General features: G+C 41.4%; 1 protein-coding gene across 1 annotated transcript; it reads left to right on the top strand.

Annotated features, from left to right (window-relative positions):
- Positions 1-172: 172 nt before the first annotated feature.
- Positions 173-20,505, top strand: LOC100991737 (putative adhesion G protein-coupled receptor F2P). The gene is made up of 8 exons (XM_055113671.2): positions 173-244; positions 4,591-4,633; positions 5,731-5,882; positions 6,841-7,074; positions 8,034-9,395; positions 13,768-13,809; positions 17,314-17,373; positions 20,429-20,505. Exons 1-8 carry the CDS (start codon positions 173-175, stop codon positions 20,474-20,476), a joined length of 2,013 nt encoding a protein of 670 aa, XP_054969646.2. The 3' UTR covers positions 20,477-20,505.
- Positions 20,506-20,802: the final 297 nt, after the last annotated feature.

Here is a 20,802-nt window from a genome sequence, read left to right on the forward strand (position 1 = left end):
CTCTGGAGCAGAAAGGTCTGAGTAGACAGCACGGAAGAGGAAGACAGCCCAGTCTCATAGGTGAACTGACTGGGTCTGCAGTGGCATGGGACCTATGAAAGCTTCAAATTGGAGACATTTTGCCTTTTTATTTATTTTTATAGAAACAAGAAAGTCAGCTGTGTGGAAGACAATGACTCATACACTTTTGCTGTACTACTTGGTGTTTCTTTTGCCCACAGAGTCCTGTAGGACATTGTATCAGGTAAGAAAAGGGGAAGAAGTGGAGGATGAACTGGTGGGGAAAGCAAATTGGCAATAAAATCCATCAGCTAACCAGCTCTCGGTTACCAGAGAGCTGAAGTATAGGGAAAAGATGGTGATAGAGTGACTGGCCCAGCCAGAAGTAATTGCAACTACAGCTAAACAAAACCCACTTTAACCAATAGCTACACATTGCTTTTCTCTCAACTTTTTTCCATGAGTTCCTGAGATGCAATGAGGCTCAAGTGATTTAAGTGTAATAAATACTTTGTTCTATATCTTCTGATAGTGAATGTTTCAGTTGCTCATAACCAGGGTGGTACCATTTCCTGGGGGCACTTGAAAATGTGGAGGTGTTAAGGGCTGCCATAATGACCAGGAGGTATTAGTGGCATTTAGAGGCAGGGCCTAGGAATGGCCTGGCACAATGAAGCATTGTCCCATCCAAAATGGCAACAGCATCTCCCATAAGAAACCTGATAGTGAACACCATGAATGGGCTAGAAGAAGCAATGAGCAACTCAGGCAGTGGTTAAACAAGGTCTCACTGGGACGGAGTTTCTGGCAATGGACTCTTTTAAATTTTGTAGGACGGAGGCCCTATGGCTCTTTCTGAAATATTTTTCCTGACACCATAAGTCATTTTAATTTCCCTGTTAGTTACTCATTTAAAATAAGTTGTAGAGGAGCATGGAGAGAGGATACATGAAAACATTTTGAGCATCTTCTGAAGAGAGTACTATTATTTGACCACAAGTTCTGGAAGGCAGCTTTGAGATCAACTGGTGAAGCTCCACTCCCTTATTTTGCGGTTAGGGAGATGGAGACCCATGGTGTGGGATGTGATTTGCTTGAGGTACGTACTTACTCAGTTACAGGGCCAAGGCCAGAACCTCTGTTTTCAGATTCTCGGCTTCTTGATCTTTCCATTTTAATATATGTCTTCTTAACAAAAGCCTCTTAGGAAAAAAATGACTTTGGAAGTCCCTTCCAAGAGTTTTTCAAATGATATTTACTTTATCCTCAAGTTAGTTTGTCTTCGCATGGTAATCTTCTCCATGGCTCCCCTTCCCCACTAATAAAAAACAGGTACCTGGTTTCCAGGAGAAGTCAGAGACTCTTGGAAAGACCATTTCCTGAAGGCTGTCCAACCCTACAGCCTGCTACTATTTCCTCCCTTCATTCCGTTTCTGCATTCACACTTTTCTGCAAGACAGAATGTGGACAGTAGGCAGAGCATGGGAGGTTGGCTTTGTTTCTCTTGATCATTGGGATTTACCTTACTGGGAACATTCTATCCTTCTCTTCTCATTAGACAAGCTGCTGGGTGCTGAGCTGCTGAGCTGCTGATGCTGCTGGCTCCTGACCTGCCTATGCTCCCAGGCAGCTCAGCAGGTTGAGCAGGTTGCCGGTTTGCAAGTATCTTTTTTTCACAGTATTAGGTTGAGGACTGTTGGTATCCAAAGCTAAAGTGATCTATACTGGATGCTACACTAGAAATGAAATAACCAAAGGAGTATGTGATATGCTTTGGCAAACTTAGATGGGAAGAAATTAATCAGGTCCTTTCCTTAAGAAGGCCGAGTTTTCAGAACTCCAAGTAAACAGAATATCATGGCTTTCTGCCCACAAACATGATAAATATAATGTGACTTCACTTGGATTTGTTTAATGGACCAAGTATCATCCAGAGTTGTTGACTTATAACTGCATTTATCACAATGTATTGAAGAACATGGTCCTATCAAGATGGGTTTTGAGTATCTTGAGATACCTATGTTTCCTTCCACTCATCCCCTCTGCCTGTTGCACTTGAACATAGGCCGGCTGTTTAGAAAAGGCAATATTGTAGGAATCAGGAGATCTAAGTTCTCGTCCTAGCTGTAAGGGGCATTTCCTACATGGCCTTGTGCAAATCACCACAATATCAAGCCTCATTTTCCTTAACTGTAAAATAAGAGGGCTGGATTGGATGATATATAAAGTCTTCAAAAATTCTGAAGATATTATTTTAGCGTTCTTGTTTGGTGCAAGAACTTTAATTCTCCTACGTATAAGATAAGGCTTGATTTTCTGGACTATAAAATGAGAAGTCATCTTCTGTCAGTGATTTCTCATATATGAATCCTCAGTGATACTTTCTTGACTTTGGAGAGATCCCAAAAGCTCAATTCAGATTCCCCGTAAGTTCTTATTTGGTAGAGAAAAGAGGGAATATTCAGCCTTGTTTCTTGATAACATAGAGAGAAGTAAGGTTGTGAAGAAGAACCCCATGAGTTGGCATGAACCCGAAGAGTTAGTCACAGAGCTATGTTAGTGAATTTCCAATTTCTTCCTCAATGGATTAGAACTTGGAACTCAAGTTGGAGTAATTGGGTTAAGGCTCTTCTCAGCCACTAGGAAACACTATTCCAGTGCAGAAGCAAGAAAACCATCTTTTTGTCGCTCCTCACACACACATACACACATGAACATATATGTCAGTATATATATGCATACTAAAATGTATATATGCATACACACATATGTACAAGACACTGAACTAGCTACTTGGAGGAATATACTGGAGCACAATACACAGTCCATGTTCTTAAGGAACTTGTAATTTAATTGAGGAGCTAATATGCTTCTATAAAAAAGATTAGATAGCAAAATGGCAGGTCAGGTGAGAATATGCCAAGCATTGAATGTGTGTTTGGCTGTATGGATGATGATTCCTGTAGGAGCCAGAAGAAAAGATGTATCATGTGCAGAACTGGATCAGGAAAGACCTCTTGGAAGGGGGAAACTTGAGCTTTGTATGTAACTGAAATTCAGTAAGTTTATATGCAGAGTAATAACAGTAGTAAATTCTTAAATAGACTTACAGTATTCTTAGAGCCCATTCCTAGTGCTTTTCATAGAAGAGCTCGTTTATTCCTCTTAAACATGCTCTAGGGCAAGAATCATACAATTATAGTACTATAGTTCTTACTCTATGGAAGAGGAAACTGAGGCTCAGAGGGATCAACTTTCCCAAGGTCTCAAATGTTGGTGTTGAGATTTGAACCCAGGTTGTCTACTCCCAGAGTACATCCCTTGACCACTATGTGACACTTTCTTAGTGAAAGGTCGGGTATGGTCTCGATGGATGGGACAAAGAGGGGGTTCTAATTAGGAGTGATGGAGATGCTCATGGTATGGGGGAGCTAGGTTTTGGAGGAGTCCTCCTAAGGAAAAAGAATGCAATGTTACAAATACAAAACTAAGGGGAAAGTGAACATTTATTTAGAATGAGAAAAGGAATCACAACAAATTTAGAAATGCTGGATAGTATTATTTAGCATTGTTTAGTAATAAAACAATATTTTTGTTAATGAAATGCCCACCTTTTAGTTCTTACATTTTTGACTGCATACTTGCATGATCTATAATTTTTTTCTATAGAGAGAATAGAAATATTATTCAGTCTTTCCTGCAGCATTATTGATCAAATTTTTTTTCTTGTTATTGCTAGTTTAGAGAAGTATCTTTGAGTTTCTAATTTATTATTAGTAATGGCATGTAAACATGTAGGACTGTTATCAAATTTGGGAAAATTCTATCCAATTTATTTCATATGTGAGCTGCAAGATATCAGGCAACTTAGAATTTTCTTGTTCTGTGAATAATTGTAAATGTTCTTAGCATTGATGGCACTTAAGTGTTGATGTTCTCACTGTAATGCAGAAGTGACTGGAAACTACATAAGTATATCCGACTAAATTCAAACTGAATGTATCCCAGCTTAACTTGTCCAGAATCCATGAATAGATACGGCTTCTCTGGTGATACTCAAAATGAGGGAGAGTATGAAGGAGGCAGAACACTGAAATGGCAAAAAAATGATGGTCTTAACAGATGGCAGGTAGTTAAAACATTTTGCTTTTGAGAATTTAATAAAACATATGATCATGTGAACACATGAGATGATCTGCTCATTGAGCATTAGGGGAGAGCAATCTGCTCATTGCTAGACCCTCTCCCAGGGCTTCAAAAGGTCCCATACGAGCAAGGGACTCTGAGGCTTAACCTTTGTCAACTTCCTGGTCAATCCACTTCTGCTCATAATGTGTTTCCTGGTTAGAACATAGACTTTTCTTACTGGAGAGAGAGGAGTGCTCATACTGAGTAGCAGTGGGAGAGGAATGTGGTCCAGGCTGAAGGGAAAATGGGGTCACAGAGGAGCCATAATTCATGGACTCGGCTTTGGGTGCGCCATGCTGGTATCATAGCTAATTTAACTGTGGTTGTTTGTGACTAAAGTGAGCCATTGGGCTGGCATATCAACAATTGATTTTGATGCGAATTTTGATTTTCCCTTTTTAGGCTGCAAGCAAAAGCAAGGAGAAGGTGCCTGCCAGGCCACACGGTATGTTGGCAGCAGTTACTTATCACATGGAAGTTTTGCTGTCCATCTATTGAAATAGAGGGCCATTCTCAGCCTTCTGTCCTGTGGCATGGCAGATGGAATCCTTGATGACTCTGATTTTTTTCCTTCATATTAAATTGTACCTTTGTGTTTTTTTTCTTTTTGACTTTTATGTTTGGGGGTACATGTGCAGGTTTCTTACATTGGTAAATTGTGTATCACTGGGGTGTGGTGTACAAATGATCCCACCCAGGTAGTGAGCATAGTACCAGGTAGTAAATTGTACGTTTCACCCCAGCCCTGTTCCTCTCTCCTCCCAGCACCCTCTGCTCCATCTTTGTCTAAGAATTCTTTGCCATAGATCCTTTGGATTGAGCCCATTCAAACTGGGCCAGTGGCTAGAACAGGTCTGTGAGAACTCATTGATGATGTAACATATTATAGAGTTCCTGAGCTGAGAGGCTTCTTAGCAAACATTGGAAGCAGTGGATTCCAACTAGTGGACTGCACTGTGGGTTCGTTCCTCTCACTTCACCTGGGACAGTCCTTTTTTGTTTGTTTGTTTGTTTTTTAGACAGAGTCTCACTCTGTCTCCCAGGCTGGAGTGCAGTGGCACAATATTGGCTCATTGCAACCTCCACCTCCTGGGTTCAAGCGATTCTCCTGCTTTAGCCTCCTGAGTAGCTGGGATTACACGCACGTGCCACTACACACAGCTAATATTTTGTATTTTTAGCAGACATGGGGTTTCACCATGTGGCCAGGCTGGTCTCGAACTCCTGACCTCGTGATACACCCACCTCGGCCTCCCAAAGTGCTGGGATTACAGGCATGAGCCACCGCACCCGGCTGTGTTCCACTTTTATCTATTTTATACACTACAGTTCAGGATAAGATTTTGTTGGAAACAATAAAATTTTGTTGCTGAAATAGATGATGACCACTGATCCATTTCAGTCTTCCTCCACTTTAGGAAAAGAAGACACCGATGTCTGCAGGATTTATGTGCTGTCACTGCAGTGACACCTTGGTGATTGGCCCAGTGGGCCCAGAGCCCAGACCTTCCCATCTGATATGGTCTCCTTTCATTTTCCCAGGTGTATGCGATGGTGTCTGTACAGATTACTCCCAGTGTACTCGACCTTGCCCTCCAGACACTCAGGGAAATATGGGGTTTTCATGCAGGCAAAAGACATGGCACAAGATCACTGACACCTGCCGGACTCTTAATGCCCTCAACATCTTTGAGGTAATATCTTTTCTTTTGTAATATAGATTCTAATGTGGACTCTATGAGCACAGTGGAGCCTCCCATTGGCAGTGGATATTGCCCTCAGTAAGAAAGAGGATGAGCATGTAGCAGGGCAGCATGTAGGGATGGGTGAATAGATAAGCACCCACTAGCCTCACTTTCTATGCAAAAATAGCCTTCTAAACTTTGGGTATCTGAAAGTCTGTGCCCATGGACACCTGGCCATGTGAAGGGGCAGGCTGCAGGAGGGCCAGAAGGGAGTCCTCTAAAGCAAGGGCCAGCAAACTTCTGGAAAGTGACAGAGAGAAATATTTCAGGCTTTGTGGGTCACATGGTCTCTGTCGTGCCTACTCAACTCTGCCATTGTAGCATGAAATCAACTGTAGACAGTATTTAAATGAATGGGCGGGCTGCATTCCAGTAAAACCTTATTTACAAAAACCAGGCAGCCAGCCTGGGTCCATAGTTTGCCACCCCTGCCGTAAGGTGTAGGAACCAGAGTCTGAATCTATGGGAGATACTTTCTATTGCTATTTTCAATCTTGGTGTTCCAGTTGATTCATCCAAATAGAGTTTCAAATTTCTATTTTTAAGACAGACTCATGGCTCATGATTTGCCCTTCATAAATATTACAAATAAGCTTAAATGCCACTAGAAATTTCTATATATACAGGTTATCTGAAGAGATATGCTGAAGATAACAGTTGTTATTCGGAGAGAGGGGAGTTAAGGAATAGGTAGATGGGAAGGAGGGACTTTTATTTGCTGGTTCATACAACTTGGTATTGGTCAAGTTATTTCACAGCTGTGAAAATAAGTTATTTCACAGATGTGACTCTGAGAGTGTAAAATAGAAAAACATTATGTTAGGCTGTCCTAAGTTTTAGTAAAGGTACTTTTACATTTAACACAAAAATAAAATATAAAAATTTCTTTCTTTTTGCCATATCGTAGCAGGATTCACATTTGGTTCAGCCATTTGAAGACAATATAAAAATAAGTGTATATACTGGAAAGTCTGAGACCATAACAGATATGTTGCTACAAAAGTGTCCCACAGATCTGTCTTGTGTAATTAGAAACATTCAGCAGTCTCCCCGGATACCAGGAAACATTGCCGTAATTGTGCAGCTCTTACACAACATATCAACAGCAATATGGACAGGTGTTGATGAGGCAAAGATGCAGGTGAGTGTCCCTGAATACTTGGTAGAGCATTATCTCAGTGGGAAAGGAATGCAGGTTTGTTGGAGTATTCTGTGAGCTTCTTAGGGACTAGGAACCATGTCTTTCACATCAGTATTTCTAATGTTTAGCAAAGCAAGTGTTCAGTAAATCTTCATTAAAGAAAGGATGAATAAGTGAATGGAAAAAGTAAACATTTAATCAACAAATATTTATAGAGAGCACTTACTTGGTACTGTATTGAACTTTGGAGTATGAGTTACCGATGTATCTTTTGGCTACTGAATACATTTAAGAAACATTCTATGTTCTGGAGAGAGAAAGACTCTTCTTATTTTCATTTGTGAGTCAGGATAGGTTGCTAAAATGGAAAATAATTGAATGCAAAGAAAACAGCCATACCTATCCACTGCAGAAGCATGAAATAGAACGGGGTCCATTTTGCTTGTTTTAATCTTCAGAGCAAAGATAGTAAAAAGTAGATTCAGACTCCAGGGTGAATTTCCAATTTATTATGTTCTTGTATAGGGCCCTGCAACACATTTGGGATGCAACAGAGGTTAATCACGTGATGGGTTCTCTGAGCAGGGTAAGCAAGTTGCTAGTTTCGCCTAGGTGTGATATGGAGGGGATGATGGACATGAACATGTGGAAAGCTGCCCAGTGGCCTGGCTCACAGGAGGCCATTGCATAAATGGAGGAGGGCATGGTGAGGCAATTCCTTTGTTGCTCTATCATCTAAGTCAAACTTCAGTGTACATGCAAGTCACCTGAGGATCTTATTAAGATGCAGATTCTGATTCATTAAGTCTGGGGTGGGGCCTGAGATTCTATATTGCTAAGAAGTTCCCAGAGTATGCCTATGTTGCTGGTTGGAGGAGCACGCTTTATAAAGGTGAGTGTTGAATGTGCTGGCAGTTTCAGAGACTGGCTCAGTACTAACACTGGTTCTTCATTGGCAGAGTTACAGCACCATAGCCAACCACATTCTTAACAGCAAAAGCATCTCCAACTGGACTTTCATTCCTGACAGAAACAGCAGCTATATCCTGCTACATTCAGTCAACTCCTTTGCAAGAAGGCTATTCATAGATAAACATCCTGTTGACATATCAGATGTCTTCATTCATACTATGGGCACCACCATATCTGGAGATAACATTGGAAAAAATTTCACTTTTTCGATGAGCATTAATGATACCAGCAATGAAGTCACTGGGAGAGTGTTGATCAGCAGAGATGAACTTCGGAAGGTGCCTTCCCCTTCTCAGGTCATCAGCATTGCATTTCCAACTATTGGGGCTATTTTGGAAGCCAGTCTTTTGGAAAATGTTACTGTAAATGGGCTTGTCCTGTCTGCCATTTTGCCCAAGGAACTTAAAAGAATCTCACTGATTTTTGAAAAGATCAGCAAGTCAGAGGAGAGGAGGACACAGTGTGTTGGCTGGCACTCTGTGGAGAACAGATGGGACCAGCAGGCCTGCAAAATGATTCAAGAAAACTCCCAGCAAGCTGTTTGCAAATGTAGGCCAAGCAAATTGTTTACCTCTTTCTCAATTCTTATGTCACCTCACATCTTAGAGAGTCTGATTCTGACTTACATCACATATGTAGGCCTGGGCATTTCTATTTGCAGCCTGATCCTTTGCTTGTCCATTGAGGTCCTAGTCTGGAGCCAAGTGACAAAGACAGAGATCAACTATTTACGCCATGTGTGCATTGTTAACATTGCAGCCACTTTGCTGATGGCAGATGTGTGGTTCATTGTGGCTTCCTTTCTTAGTGGCCCAATAACACACCACAAGGGATGTGTGGCAGCCACATTTTTTGTTCATTTCTTTTACCTTTCTGTATTTTTCTGGATGCTTGCCAAGGCACTCCTTATCCTCTATGGAATCATGATTGTTTTCCATACCTTGCCCAAGTCAGTCCTGGTGGCATCTCTGTTTTCAGTGGGCTATGGATGCCCTTTGGCCATTGCTGCCATCACTGTTGCTGCCACTGAACCTGGCAAAGGCTATCTACGACCTGAGGCCTGCTGGCTCAACTGGGACATGACCAAAGCCCTCCTGGCCTTCGTGGTCCCAGCTTTGGCCATCGTGGTAGTAAACCTGATCACAGTCACACTGGTGATTGTCAAGACCCAGCGAGCTGCCATTGGCAATTCCATGTTCCAGGAAGTGAGAACCATTGTGAGAATCAGCAAGAACATCGCCATCCTCACACCACTTCTGGGACTGACCTGGGGATTTGGAGTAGCCACTGTCATCGATGACAGATCCCTGGCCTTCCACATTATCTTCTCCCTGCTCAATGCATTCCAGGTAAGCCCAGATGCTTCTGACCAAGTGCAAAGTGAGAGAATTCATGAAGATGTTCTGTGATTAGGTGCTTGTGACATTAGGTTTCTACATAAAAGCCAATGGATTTGGAATAGCATATAGAGTGGGGAAATAAACTTTTGTTCCAGAGATACCTGGATTTGGATCCTGACTCTTTCATTTACTAATAATGTATAACATGATCTTGGGATATTTGCTCAACTTTTTTCAAGCCATATTTTCCTCACATAGAAAATGAGTGCAATACTGTTCACTTTATAGGGGTGTTTGGAAAGTGAAATTAAATGGTGAATGGGAAAGGATCAAGTACTAAAGTGATCTAAAGACCATAGACAGCCTAGTAATAGGCTAAGTTGTTATGGTTTAAAAATTAAGCAATAACACCTTCCCCAAAATTTAGGTATGTAGCTGGAGGTATTAAAGTTTGCACATTTATTACATTTCCTTCCACTTAGGATTTTTAACTACCATTGGAAACCATCTTATTTTAACATGGCAAGCTCTTCAGAGAGGTATCGAAGATAGTTTCTCCTCTCTTCTCTTATCACACTTAGATGAATTAAGCAACGTTCACAGTTTCGTGTGTACGCTTTGCCAAATTTTCTATGCTTATACAAACATATTTTCACATAACACAGGGGTTAAAACAATGTATATTATTGTGTAACTTGCTTTTGCACTTAAAAATATGCTCTAGAATTTTACCAGCTCATTATGCATGAATATGTCTCTAATGGCTGCATACCATTCCATATTCAATAATTTCCTTCTTGATTGAGATTTTTCTCCATTGTTTTGTGTTATAGTATGTGAATGATCCAAAGTTTATTATATTGAATGTTAACATGTAGATAGTAACTAATTGAAAAGAAAGCTTTTATTTTTCTAAAGATATCTAAAACACTGTCTTTTTTTCTGAATGTGTGCGGTAGCCAGTAAGACTATTTTCAAGTAAATGCTTTACCTAATTGCTAATAGATATCTTAAGTCAAGTATCTTCTCATTTTCCCTTTTCAGAATTTATGTATAAATGATTTCACTTTATAATAAATGCTTTGATGTCTTGAAGAGCAATGTTAATAATAATAGGGGTATCTCATATTTTGAGTCTCTACTTTTTTTGCACTTCTTCTATAGAAAATATTAATTGTATTCTACATTTGTATAGCTTTTGGTACTTATCAGTTGCTTTACGCATGTTTACAAAACTAGTCATTGAAAAGACTTGGGTAAAACCCCTATTTTTCATAAACCCCTCATGAGCTCATGACTCATTCCACACCATTTTCCTTCTCTTGTCTCCCTTAGGGCCATCTTATCTGTGAGCTTTGTTTTGGACAAGGCTGTGAGCACTTGCATTTTGATATCATGAGCACCTTTACCTGTCATAATAGGATCACTTGTGCTTTCAATTTAGTTTCTGCCTTGAATCCCAGTAAGGAACAGGGAGGGGTCTATCTAAGCGCCAGTACAGACGGGGCAGTGAGGAGCTGAGAACAAAGTGTCAGTGAGGCCCAGTGGGGGGCACTGGGCAGTGCTGTGTTGGAGCTGGCCTGTATTGGCTCACGGGAGCTGCCAATTATATTTTCACGATTGTTCTGAGCTGGTTGTGAAGACAGTCAGCAATAACAATTAAATCATATAGACTTGCAATTAAACAAATTAGGTTAAAAGTAAAGGTCATGTATCCTCAGAACTCATCATTTCCTAATTATTTGTCTACCTTTTCTCTTGAGGTTACTTGCCTCTATTGTGTCTGCATGGTGGAAAATCTGTACAGTGATGTGCTACTGCCCATCTCTTCCTAAATCCATGCTCAGCGATGTCACAGGGCAAGATTCAAATAGGCCATGGTGGGTGTAATTAACTATAGAGATTGGCAAACACTACAAATGAGGAGAGTTTATTGCCATTTACTAGCATATCACTGGATCAGAGCATCCACTGAGGGAGGAGAGAGAGGAGCCATGGATCTACTGAGATGGGAGACACAACCAACTGGGTGGAAAAAGCAGGAGAAGTGCAGTCTTAGGATGAGAAGAGATGAGGGGCAGCAGCAGAGGCTGATGGAGCAGACAGAGGGGAGCGATTCTGAAACATATTGAGAAGCCCAGACGATGTGGGAGGAAGACTCTTGTAAAGATTTCCTGGTCCTAGCCCCAGGGGAATATCTGCACTAGTTTTAAAGCTCAACCATCCCCTTTACTATAGAGGTTTTATTATGGCGTCAGTTGCTGCCTCGATTAGCCGCCTTGTTCATCCATAACTTCTGGTTGGCATCCTACTCTTGTATTTACTGAGGGTAATTGTGGGCTGGGTGAGTTTTTGGGACTCCCTCATAGCTGTTTTGGTGGGAAAAAAAAACAAAGCACATATACCAAAACCTGGGAGAACACCTTGAGATTTACCTGTCCAAACTGTGCTTTACCTACTAAAAGAAATGCAAAGAAGCCGCTACTGGTGAATTGTTTGTTAGGTATATTCTCTCTTCCCTTCTCAACCAGATACTAAATTTTATGGCCAATTTTTTTATCCAAATCTTCTGAAAGATATTTTGCATAACTTTCTCTAAGGTGGCATGGGCCGATGAAAAGTGATCCTAGTGGAGTATTTCCCTGTTACATGTTTATAAAGTCATGTTTATAGTCATGCTACATAACTATAAAAGTGCAGGTTGCATAATAAAGAAATTAAACACATACATACACTCAAATGAAGAGACACTACATTTATTACTTATTTTGTGCCAAGCATTATGCTTAATGTTGCAGATACAAATATAGATAGACCAACCCCAAGGAATTAAAAATCTTATAAGGAGAGAAATTCCTCTTAGTTCTTTAGCCAAAGAATATTAGCCATCAGCATATTTGTGGAAAAAACATGCTAGAATTGTTATTCCCAGATCTTTAAAAAATATAATTCCTGGGCCAAATTCACAGAGATCCTGACTTGAAATGTATTCCTAGTACCAAAATCAGGCTGGAATATATTTGTCCCAAGGGGCCTTATAAGAATGATAACTTTGCAACCTAATAGACCATGCCAACAATAATTTTTTTTGTAGCAGATACAATAACAGATTTCAATAATTACCTTGTAGGCTCAGAGTGTTACACAGAACAATCTCATAAAAGCCATATGGAGATTAAGCTTTTGAGGGTTGGACTGGCTGAAGAGAAAGGTGTATGTTAGTGTGTTTGGGGGACTGGATTAGCTGCAAGGATGTACACTGGTCCCTGTAAGGTCCTCCACCTCTCATCTGGGCTTTTACCAAATAGCGGTAGGTTTGGTATTGTTCTCAGCGATGAATACCAGGTTGTAACATCTTTATGGTGCCAGCTGTATACAACCCATGCACCTCAACAGCCCTCTGGGTAGGTAAGAGTTCACACTCACTTATGAAGTCAGAGCAGCTTAGCAAGGCTATTCCTAAATAAAAGGTCATGATCTCACCTCCCTTTTCAGATGCACCACGGACGGAGTAACTGCAAATTTAGGAGAAATTTTTGTCTAATGAATGTTCCTGTCTATCACATTTTGAATGCCAAAAAGGAAATTCCTTTTCCTTAACTGAAAAATGGAACTACAACTTGCCCTTCCTTCGTCAAGGGGGGTTTTGTGCCAATGTATGTGAAAAAGAAGTAAAAACTTCAAATGGACTATACCTGTAGAGGAACAGCCTGTTTTGGGTTTTATATGGGGTTTTTTTTGGTATGGAAAATAAAAGATACAAAAGCTAATTAATTTCCTCTATATCATCATATTGGGAATACTTGTCATGTGCTTAGAAACTCAATCTATTTAATGTCATTAATTTTTTGAGGATGTAAACACTTGACTTTTCTCTAGAAGTTTTATAATATTCTTTGTAGTGGATGAGAGAAGGAGGCTGAAGGTGTTATGGGAAGCTGAGCAATAGCTGTTTCTGCTGTTTTCTGTGGAAGCTTCTCTTACTTATTGTTCAGGGACAGCAAGCCTGCAGTTCATTGCCCAACACCTCTTCTGACTCTTTCTTGGATCATTATATTCAGTTGAGAGGCCCACCTCCTGCTAAGGGCAAACACTTTTAATTTGTCCAACGTAAAAGGAAATTTAAAAAATATTCCTGTATGATGTAGGGACCTTGGTCTCTTTGGTTTACTGAGGTACCTCTACAGTGGCTGCCATATGGAAGACACTCATCAATATTCATTGAATGAATCTAGGTGTTGTGATCTAAGGATGACAAATTAAGAGATTTCATAAAATTGTTTTCATTTTATTGAAATAGGAATTGGTAATAACTGAGAGTATGTTTTAACATCATGATTCTTTTGTAAATGGCTCTTCTTCCCTCTTCTGTGTTTCCCAGGGTTTCTTCATCCTAGTGTTTGGAACCATCCTGGATCCAAAGGTACTGAATGTAAATTCTTCTTGTTGCTTTTTCTGTATTATCAGTACTTGGCCATGTAAAGGCTTGTAAAGGCTATTTATTGAAAAGCTTTCACTTCAGTCATTTGTACAGATGTATGAAGCCTGGATCACTGCTGCTTACAATGCAAATGATATTGACCAGTTTGCAAGCTCTTATGGGAATAAATGTTTTATGTACATTAGGGCTGATTCTTAAAACAATTGTAGGTATTACTATTTTTAATTTTACAGATGAGGAAACTGAGACTCAGAGTGAACAGCTTGCTCAAGATCACTACAGAAACCCACTCTGATTAGTTGAAGCAGAAAAGGAACTTAATAAATCTCACAATATTATCTTTGGGACGGTCTCTTTGACTTGGAGTTTTGGAGGCTGTACTCCAGGAATAGTTACCAATGCACAGCACAGAAATGCTCCACAAGAGATACCATTGCTCTTCCCCACTTTGCTGGGCACAGATAGCACAGCTCGCCAGGCCAATGTCAGGCAGTAAACACTTAAGCCAGAGTTGCTGCTACTGCTGCCTGGGAGATCACCTCACTCTGCCTGACTGGTACACCAGCACCTGCATTTATGCACTGTCATGTCTGATTGGCTGAGTTCAGGTCATGGGGTCACATCTTAGCTGCAAGGTTGGGTGGAAGTGTGAGTTCCTACTTCTATCTTGAATAGCAGTGGAGTCAAGAAAAGAAACTCTTCAAATACAGATGAGTCTTGATAAGTGATGAGCATTGAAGACAAAAACCAAGCAAATGAACAAACCCTCAAATGTTTATTCAGGCTTCTAAGATCACCCTCTTTCCATTGTACCATACTACCTTCTGGAAAAAGCAAAGCAAACAATCCTTTCAGATATAAAAGCAAACCCCTTCTGTCAATTAAAGTAAATAAATAAATAAAAATGAAAAGGAACACTACCAGGTTGGATTTACAAAACAAAGCAAAAAACCAAACAAAAAACCCCAAACAAACAAAAACATAATCCACTCCCTCCCCCAAACACCCCACCTTCACTGCAGAGTTTGTTTACTTATTTATTTATGTTTTACTATTTATTTTTTACTTATTTATTTATTTTTTACTAAATAAGAAGAGCACCTGTATTCAGCTGGCAAGACTTAGAGAAAAGGACATATTAATTTTTTTTTTTTTTTGAGACAAGGTTTCACTCTGTTGCTCTGGCTGGAGTGCAGTGGCATCATCACGGCTCACTGCAGCCTTGACCTCTTGGGCTCAGGTGATCCTCCCACCACAGCCTCCTGAGTAGCTGGAACTACAGACACATGCCACCACACCCAGCTAATTTTTAGACGTTTTTGTAGAGATGTGGTCTCCCTATGTTGCCCAGGTTGGTCTCGAACTCCTGAGCTCAAGGGATACACCCATCTTGGCCTCCCAAAGTGCTGGGATTACAGGAATGAGCTACTGTGTCCAGCCTACTGCCAGTAATATTCTATTACATTAATATCAAAGGTTTGTTAAAAGGTCAGGAGATGGAGACCATCCTGGCCAAAGTGGCGAAACCCCGTCTCTACTAAAAAATACAAAAACGTAACTGGGCGTGGTGGCATGAGCGTGTAGTCCCAGCTACTCAGGAGACTGAGGCAGGGAAATTGCTTGAACCCAGGAGGCAGAGGTTGCAGTGAGCCAAGATTGCACCACTGCACTCCAGCCTGGCAACAGAGCCAGTTGGGATGTAGAGATAGTAATGCTTTCTCTGCCTTCTCCATTAGATTATGACAAAGAACAAATGCAATTTTGTAGGTAAAAACACAAAGCACTTAAGGTATCGCCCAATCATATGCCACAGGATTATGTTTCTATTATTTATAATAACACAACTAGTATCTGTAGCCACAGTACCAGCAGCCACATTTTTACTTAGTTTACCAGTGTTAGGTGAGATGTGCAAAGAACTCCAAGTCATGGAACCTTCTATCAAGATGAAAACCTCTTACCTTTGCAATTATGACATGAAAGGTAAATACTCCAAAGTGTCACAGGACCATACATGATTCATTGACCAAAAGTTGTATATACCAGTAGTCTTCAAACTTTTAGGATTAGTAAAACACAGTGAGTACATATCCCCAGATGTGTTCATTATTAACCTAAAAAGTGTTACGTACATTATGAAACCTAAGAGTAAAAAAGGGTGAGAACAAAGAAGTGTAAGTAGAAGTGCCAATGTATCTTCACGGATCCCAATGGGCCCTTGAGCACACCGTCCTCCAACCCTGAGGGGTGGTTTGAGGTCTGTGTGTGACAAAGAATATGGCATCTGCAGGGAAGGGGGAAGCCACCCTGAGCTGGAGGACTTTGGCATATATGAATTGTGAACACAGAACTTCTACAAGGCCTTGGAAGGTGAATAATATTTTGTATAGCAGAAATAAGAAGAGGGCCTGTATTCAGCAGACAAGACTTAGAGAAAAGGACAGGATGACCTAGTTAGGGAAGATGAATTTCATGGACTGTTGCTATGTTGTATAGTACTTTTTTCTTTGAGACGGGGTGTCATTCTGTCGCCAAGGCTGGAGTGCACTGGCGCGATCTCAGCTCACTGCAACTTCTGCCTCCTGGGTTCAAGCGATTCTCCTGCCTCAGCCTCTCGAGTAGCTGGGGTTACAGGTGCCCATCACCACGCCCGGCTAATTTTTGTATTTTTAGTAGAGAGGGGGTTTCACTATGTTTACCAGCCTGTTCCCGAACTCCTGACCTCAAGTGATCCACTCGCCTTGGCCTCCCAAAGTGCTGGGATTACATACAGGCATGAGCCACCATGTCCAGTCGTATAGTACTTTGTTTCCTCTAGAAAAGGTGATTTGAATAATTGACAAATTGTGAGAAGTGATTACGGAAGTGCTCCATAAAAATAATGCCAAAGCTAGGCCAGGTGCGGTGGCTCATGCCTGTAATCCCAGCACTTTAGGAGGCCGAGGCAGGCAGATCACGAGGTCAGGAGATTAAGACCATCTTGGCTAACATGGTGCAACCCTGTCTCTACTAAAAATACAAAAATATTAGCCAAGCATGGTGGCACACGCCTGTAATCCCAGCTACTCGGGAGGCTAAGGCAGGAGAATTGCTTGAACCCGGGAGGCGGAGGTTGCAGTGAGCCGAGATGGCCCTACTGCACTGCAGCCTGGATAACAGAGCGAGACTGAATCTCAAGGAAAAAAAAAAAAATAGAAGCTATGTCGAGGAATTCTCAAACTTGTGGCAAACTGCATTTCTCAGGCATTGGGTCCATATTTAAGGCCCTGAAAGTGAGTAGTATCCTATGCCATCTCCACCTCTCTTGTCTCTTCCCATCTTTCCACCTTTTCCAAGACTACTACACCAGGTCACTGATGCCACCATATCCCTCCAACAGAACCTAGCTGCTAACACAGTACCTGGCCACAATATCTGCCAGGCCCAAGCATATGTGTTATCTTCTTACGATCTTCTAATTCTTAACTTCTTTTGTTAAATATCCAGATAAGAGAAGCCTTAAAGGGTCGAGTAGCCTCTGCAAAAAGGAGCTCCAGAATATCAGAGGTAAAGCTTTCATATTCATTTTTGTATTTAAAAGTTTAACAAGATAACAATCTTGGAGTTTCTGGCATATGGAGTGTTGCTAACACTCTCACCTTAACACTTTGCAGTGTGGATTTCCCAGAAGTGCTGGGTGCCTCTTAAACAGTTGAGATTCTTTCTGGAATATGGGGATGCAAAGAGATGCAAGTGGAGTTACATGAATTTAGAGGAGAGTGACAAGGTGGCTGGCGTTGGAGGGTGAACCTCAAACCACATAGTAGGAGAGCAGGTGATGAAAGAAATGAGAGAAGTCTTAGGTTCCCATGACATCTCACTTGTTCTCTATGACTCCAATCAGTTGGCCCACATCCAAAGTGTAAAAACTCCAGGGAAACAAATTCTGATCCTACACAAAGAACTACTCAAGAGGGGCCAGCTGCCATGGTACTGAAGTGGCTTAAGTGGGCTTGGGGCCTGCACAGGGTTGCTGTAGAGAAGATTCAGTCATTGGACAGCAGGCTGGACTATAACAGGGTCGTTAACTTATCTTCTATTCCTGTAACTTAGAAACATTGTATTGTTATGCAAAGAATGAGGGCCATGAACTGTTTTGAGGGGGGGAAAAACTGCCGCTCAATTTTTTAAAAAACTTTTAAATGGCAGCAAAAGGAGATTCAGGGTTGGCCCAAGGAATACACCCACAACAAGCAAGGAGGTGATCTAGAGCCTCCCATGCCAGTGTCTGCTAGGGTCCACATCCCCTGTCATGGACTGGGGCTTCAGGGGATCTGCATGGAGAGAGGCTAATTGATGGGGCTGGGCACCCTGTGGCCCTGAGAGCAGTGTTGCCCCATCCTCATTCTTTGCCTTCCCATTCCCTCTCTGTTGATTTCTTCAGCCCTCCTCTTCTCTTCTCTTTCTTCCCTCTCTTTTCCTGTTCCCTTTTGCCTTACTCTTACCTAACCTTTGGTCTTGTTTTTAGTCTTTGGTCTCCATACTTGGGAGTCTGCTGGTTTCTTTTCAGCTTTAAAAAAAAAAGACCCAAAGTTTAATGCAAATGACATTAATAAATGTCTAAAGCAATGGTTCTCAACTTGGGCTACACATTAAAATAAACTGGGAAGCTTCAAAAAATGGGGTTGCCTTGGTCATACCCCTGGAGATTCTCATTTGATTGGTCTGGAGTGTGGCTTGGATTTGGGGGTTTTGAAAGCTCCCCGGGTGATTCTAATATACAGTCAAGGTTGAGGGTCATTCATCTAAAGACTCCCTGAAGTGTTCTGGCATTGAAAATATTTGTCTCCAACAAGCATTCCTGATGTAAGTACTCTCCTCTTTCACTTTGGTCTGCCGTGGTGCTCTCAGGAGAGAGTCCTGACTCTCTCAATCCCTTCCAATTTAGCTTTGCTCTTTTCCTTACGTGTTTCAGAATTGATCCATTCAGGTCATCATAGAGAAATTCTGCTTTTCAGTGTCATAAAATCCTAGTCATTTCTTCCACTTCTCTTTGTGGTTTTATGTGACAGATAAGTCAAAATAATATCCAGCATTTTATGAGTAGTTGTCGATTGTCTGATTCAGTGGTGATGTTGGCTGTACCTTAGAAACACCTAGGAAGCTTTAAAAATATACCACTTCAGGGCATGGTGGCTCACGCCTATAATCCCAGCACTTTGGGAGGCTGAGGTGTGCAGATTGCCTGAGGTCAGGAGTTTGAGACCATCCTGGCTAACATGGTGAAACCCCATCTCTACTAAAAATACAAAAATTAGCCAGGTGTGGTGGCACATGACTGTAGTCCCAGCTACTCGGGAGGCTGAGGCAGGAGAATCACTTGAACTTGGGAGGTGGAGGAGTTGCAGTGAGCCCGAGATCGCACCACTGCACTCCAGCCTGGGTGACAGAGTGAGATTCCGTCTAAGAAAAACACACACACACACTTTCCAGGCCATACTCAAGAAAAATTAAATTAGAAACTCTTGGAGGTAGGGCCTAAGCATTCTTTAAAGCTCCACAGTGATTCTAACGTGCTATCTGGGTTAACAATCACTGGCCTAGGTACCAGGTAAATTTATCCTAATTTCTTGCACTTCTCCCTTCATTTCTTGCTCACTAACTTTAGGTCACTGCCTGCAATTAGTTTTATCAACCCTGCTCAGAGGACAGAAGTAGGTGTTTCATCTGTGCTCTTCTCTTCTGCTTTGTAGGCCTCTAATCCCTAGGTAGCAATCTTCTGTAGTCCAGATTCAACTCCCCTCCTCATGGCACCTGCTTGGTTAGTATCAGTCCTGCTTCCCAAACCCAGCATAATAAATTTGCTTGTCTGTGTTCATTTTATATCTGAAGTGATGAATTAGCCTATGTTTATGTGGTAGTAATTCTACCAGTGAGTTAATGTATTACCTATCTTAGGCAACACATTCCTAAAACACGAGGACATCCTCTGGACACAGGCGCATTACAAGGGGATGGCTTTAACGCTGAGGATTTCAGCAGACCAGCTGAGAAAGAGTTATTTGAGAGCTTGGAGCCATTTTGCTGTCTCTCTCTCCATGCCACTCAATGTCTTCTCCACTGTCCAACACCCTCCCAAATTAGGGTCTCCTTCAGTAGGCAGAGCCAGGCCAGGCCAAGGAGGAGGAGGATCTCTCACAGCAGTCGGTTCCTATGTTGTCAGTGGTTCCAATATAAAAAAGGAGAGAAGGGAGCCGGGCACAGTGGCTCATGCCTGTAATCCCAGCACTTTGGGACGCTGAGGTGGGCAGATCACGAGGCTGGGTGTGGTGGCGGATGCCTATAGTCCCAGCTACTCGGGAGGCTGAGGCAGGAGAAATGCTTGAACCTGGGAGGCAGAGGTTGCAGTGATCCGAGATTGCGCCACTGCACTCCAGCCTAGACGACAGAGTGAGACTGTCTCAAGAAAAAAAAAAAACAGAAGGAGAGGAGAAGAATAAAGTGAAGGAATAAAAGGAATTGCTGTGGATCACAATTCCCTAGGTGCTTTGAATAATTGTGATAATTGAAAACAGACTAATAATGATATTTAATAAATGCAATTTTACTTTGTCTTCAACAGAATGCTTCTTCTGAATTATCTTGTCATCCCATCAAAGGCCCAAGTTAACAAACCAGGCTACAAACCTAACCTAGGAGGTGAGTGCAAAGCAAGGGGTTCCCATATATGTCATATATGTGACATTTCTTTTAAAATTGCAATTTGATTAATTATAATTAGAAATGATTTTTTCTTCATTAAAAGGATTCTACTATACAGTCTATTCTCACCTAGCTAAGGTTGGAAATATATTCACACTTCAAATTCTTAAGCTACTGAAATTTTTTTTGTCCCTGAAAATTAAGCAGGTGTGTCTGAAATGCTTTTAAATTAGCCTGGGTGATTTTTAGATGGGAGTGAGGAGAGCTGCCTGCTTTACTTAGCTGCTCCCTCTC

The sequence above is a fragment of the Pan paniscus genome, chromosome 5 (assembly GCF_029289425.2).
Source record: "Pan paniscus chromosome 5, NHGRI_mPanPan1-v2.0_pri, whole genome shotgun sequence".
In the NCBI taxonomy this organism is placed as follows: Eukaryota; Metazoa; Chordata; class Mammalia; order Primates; family Hominidae; genus Pan; species Pan paniscus.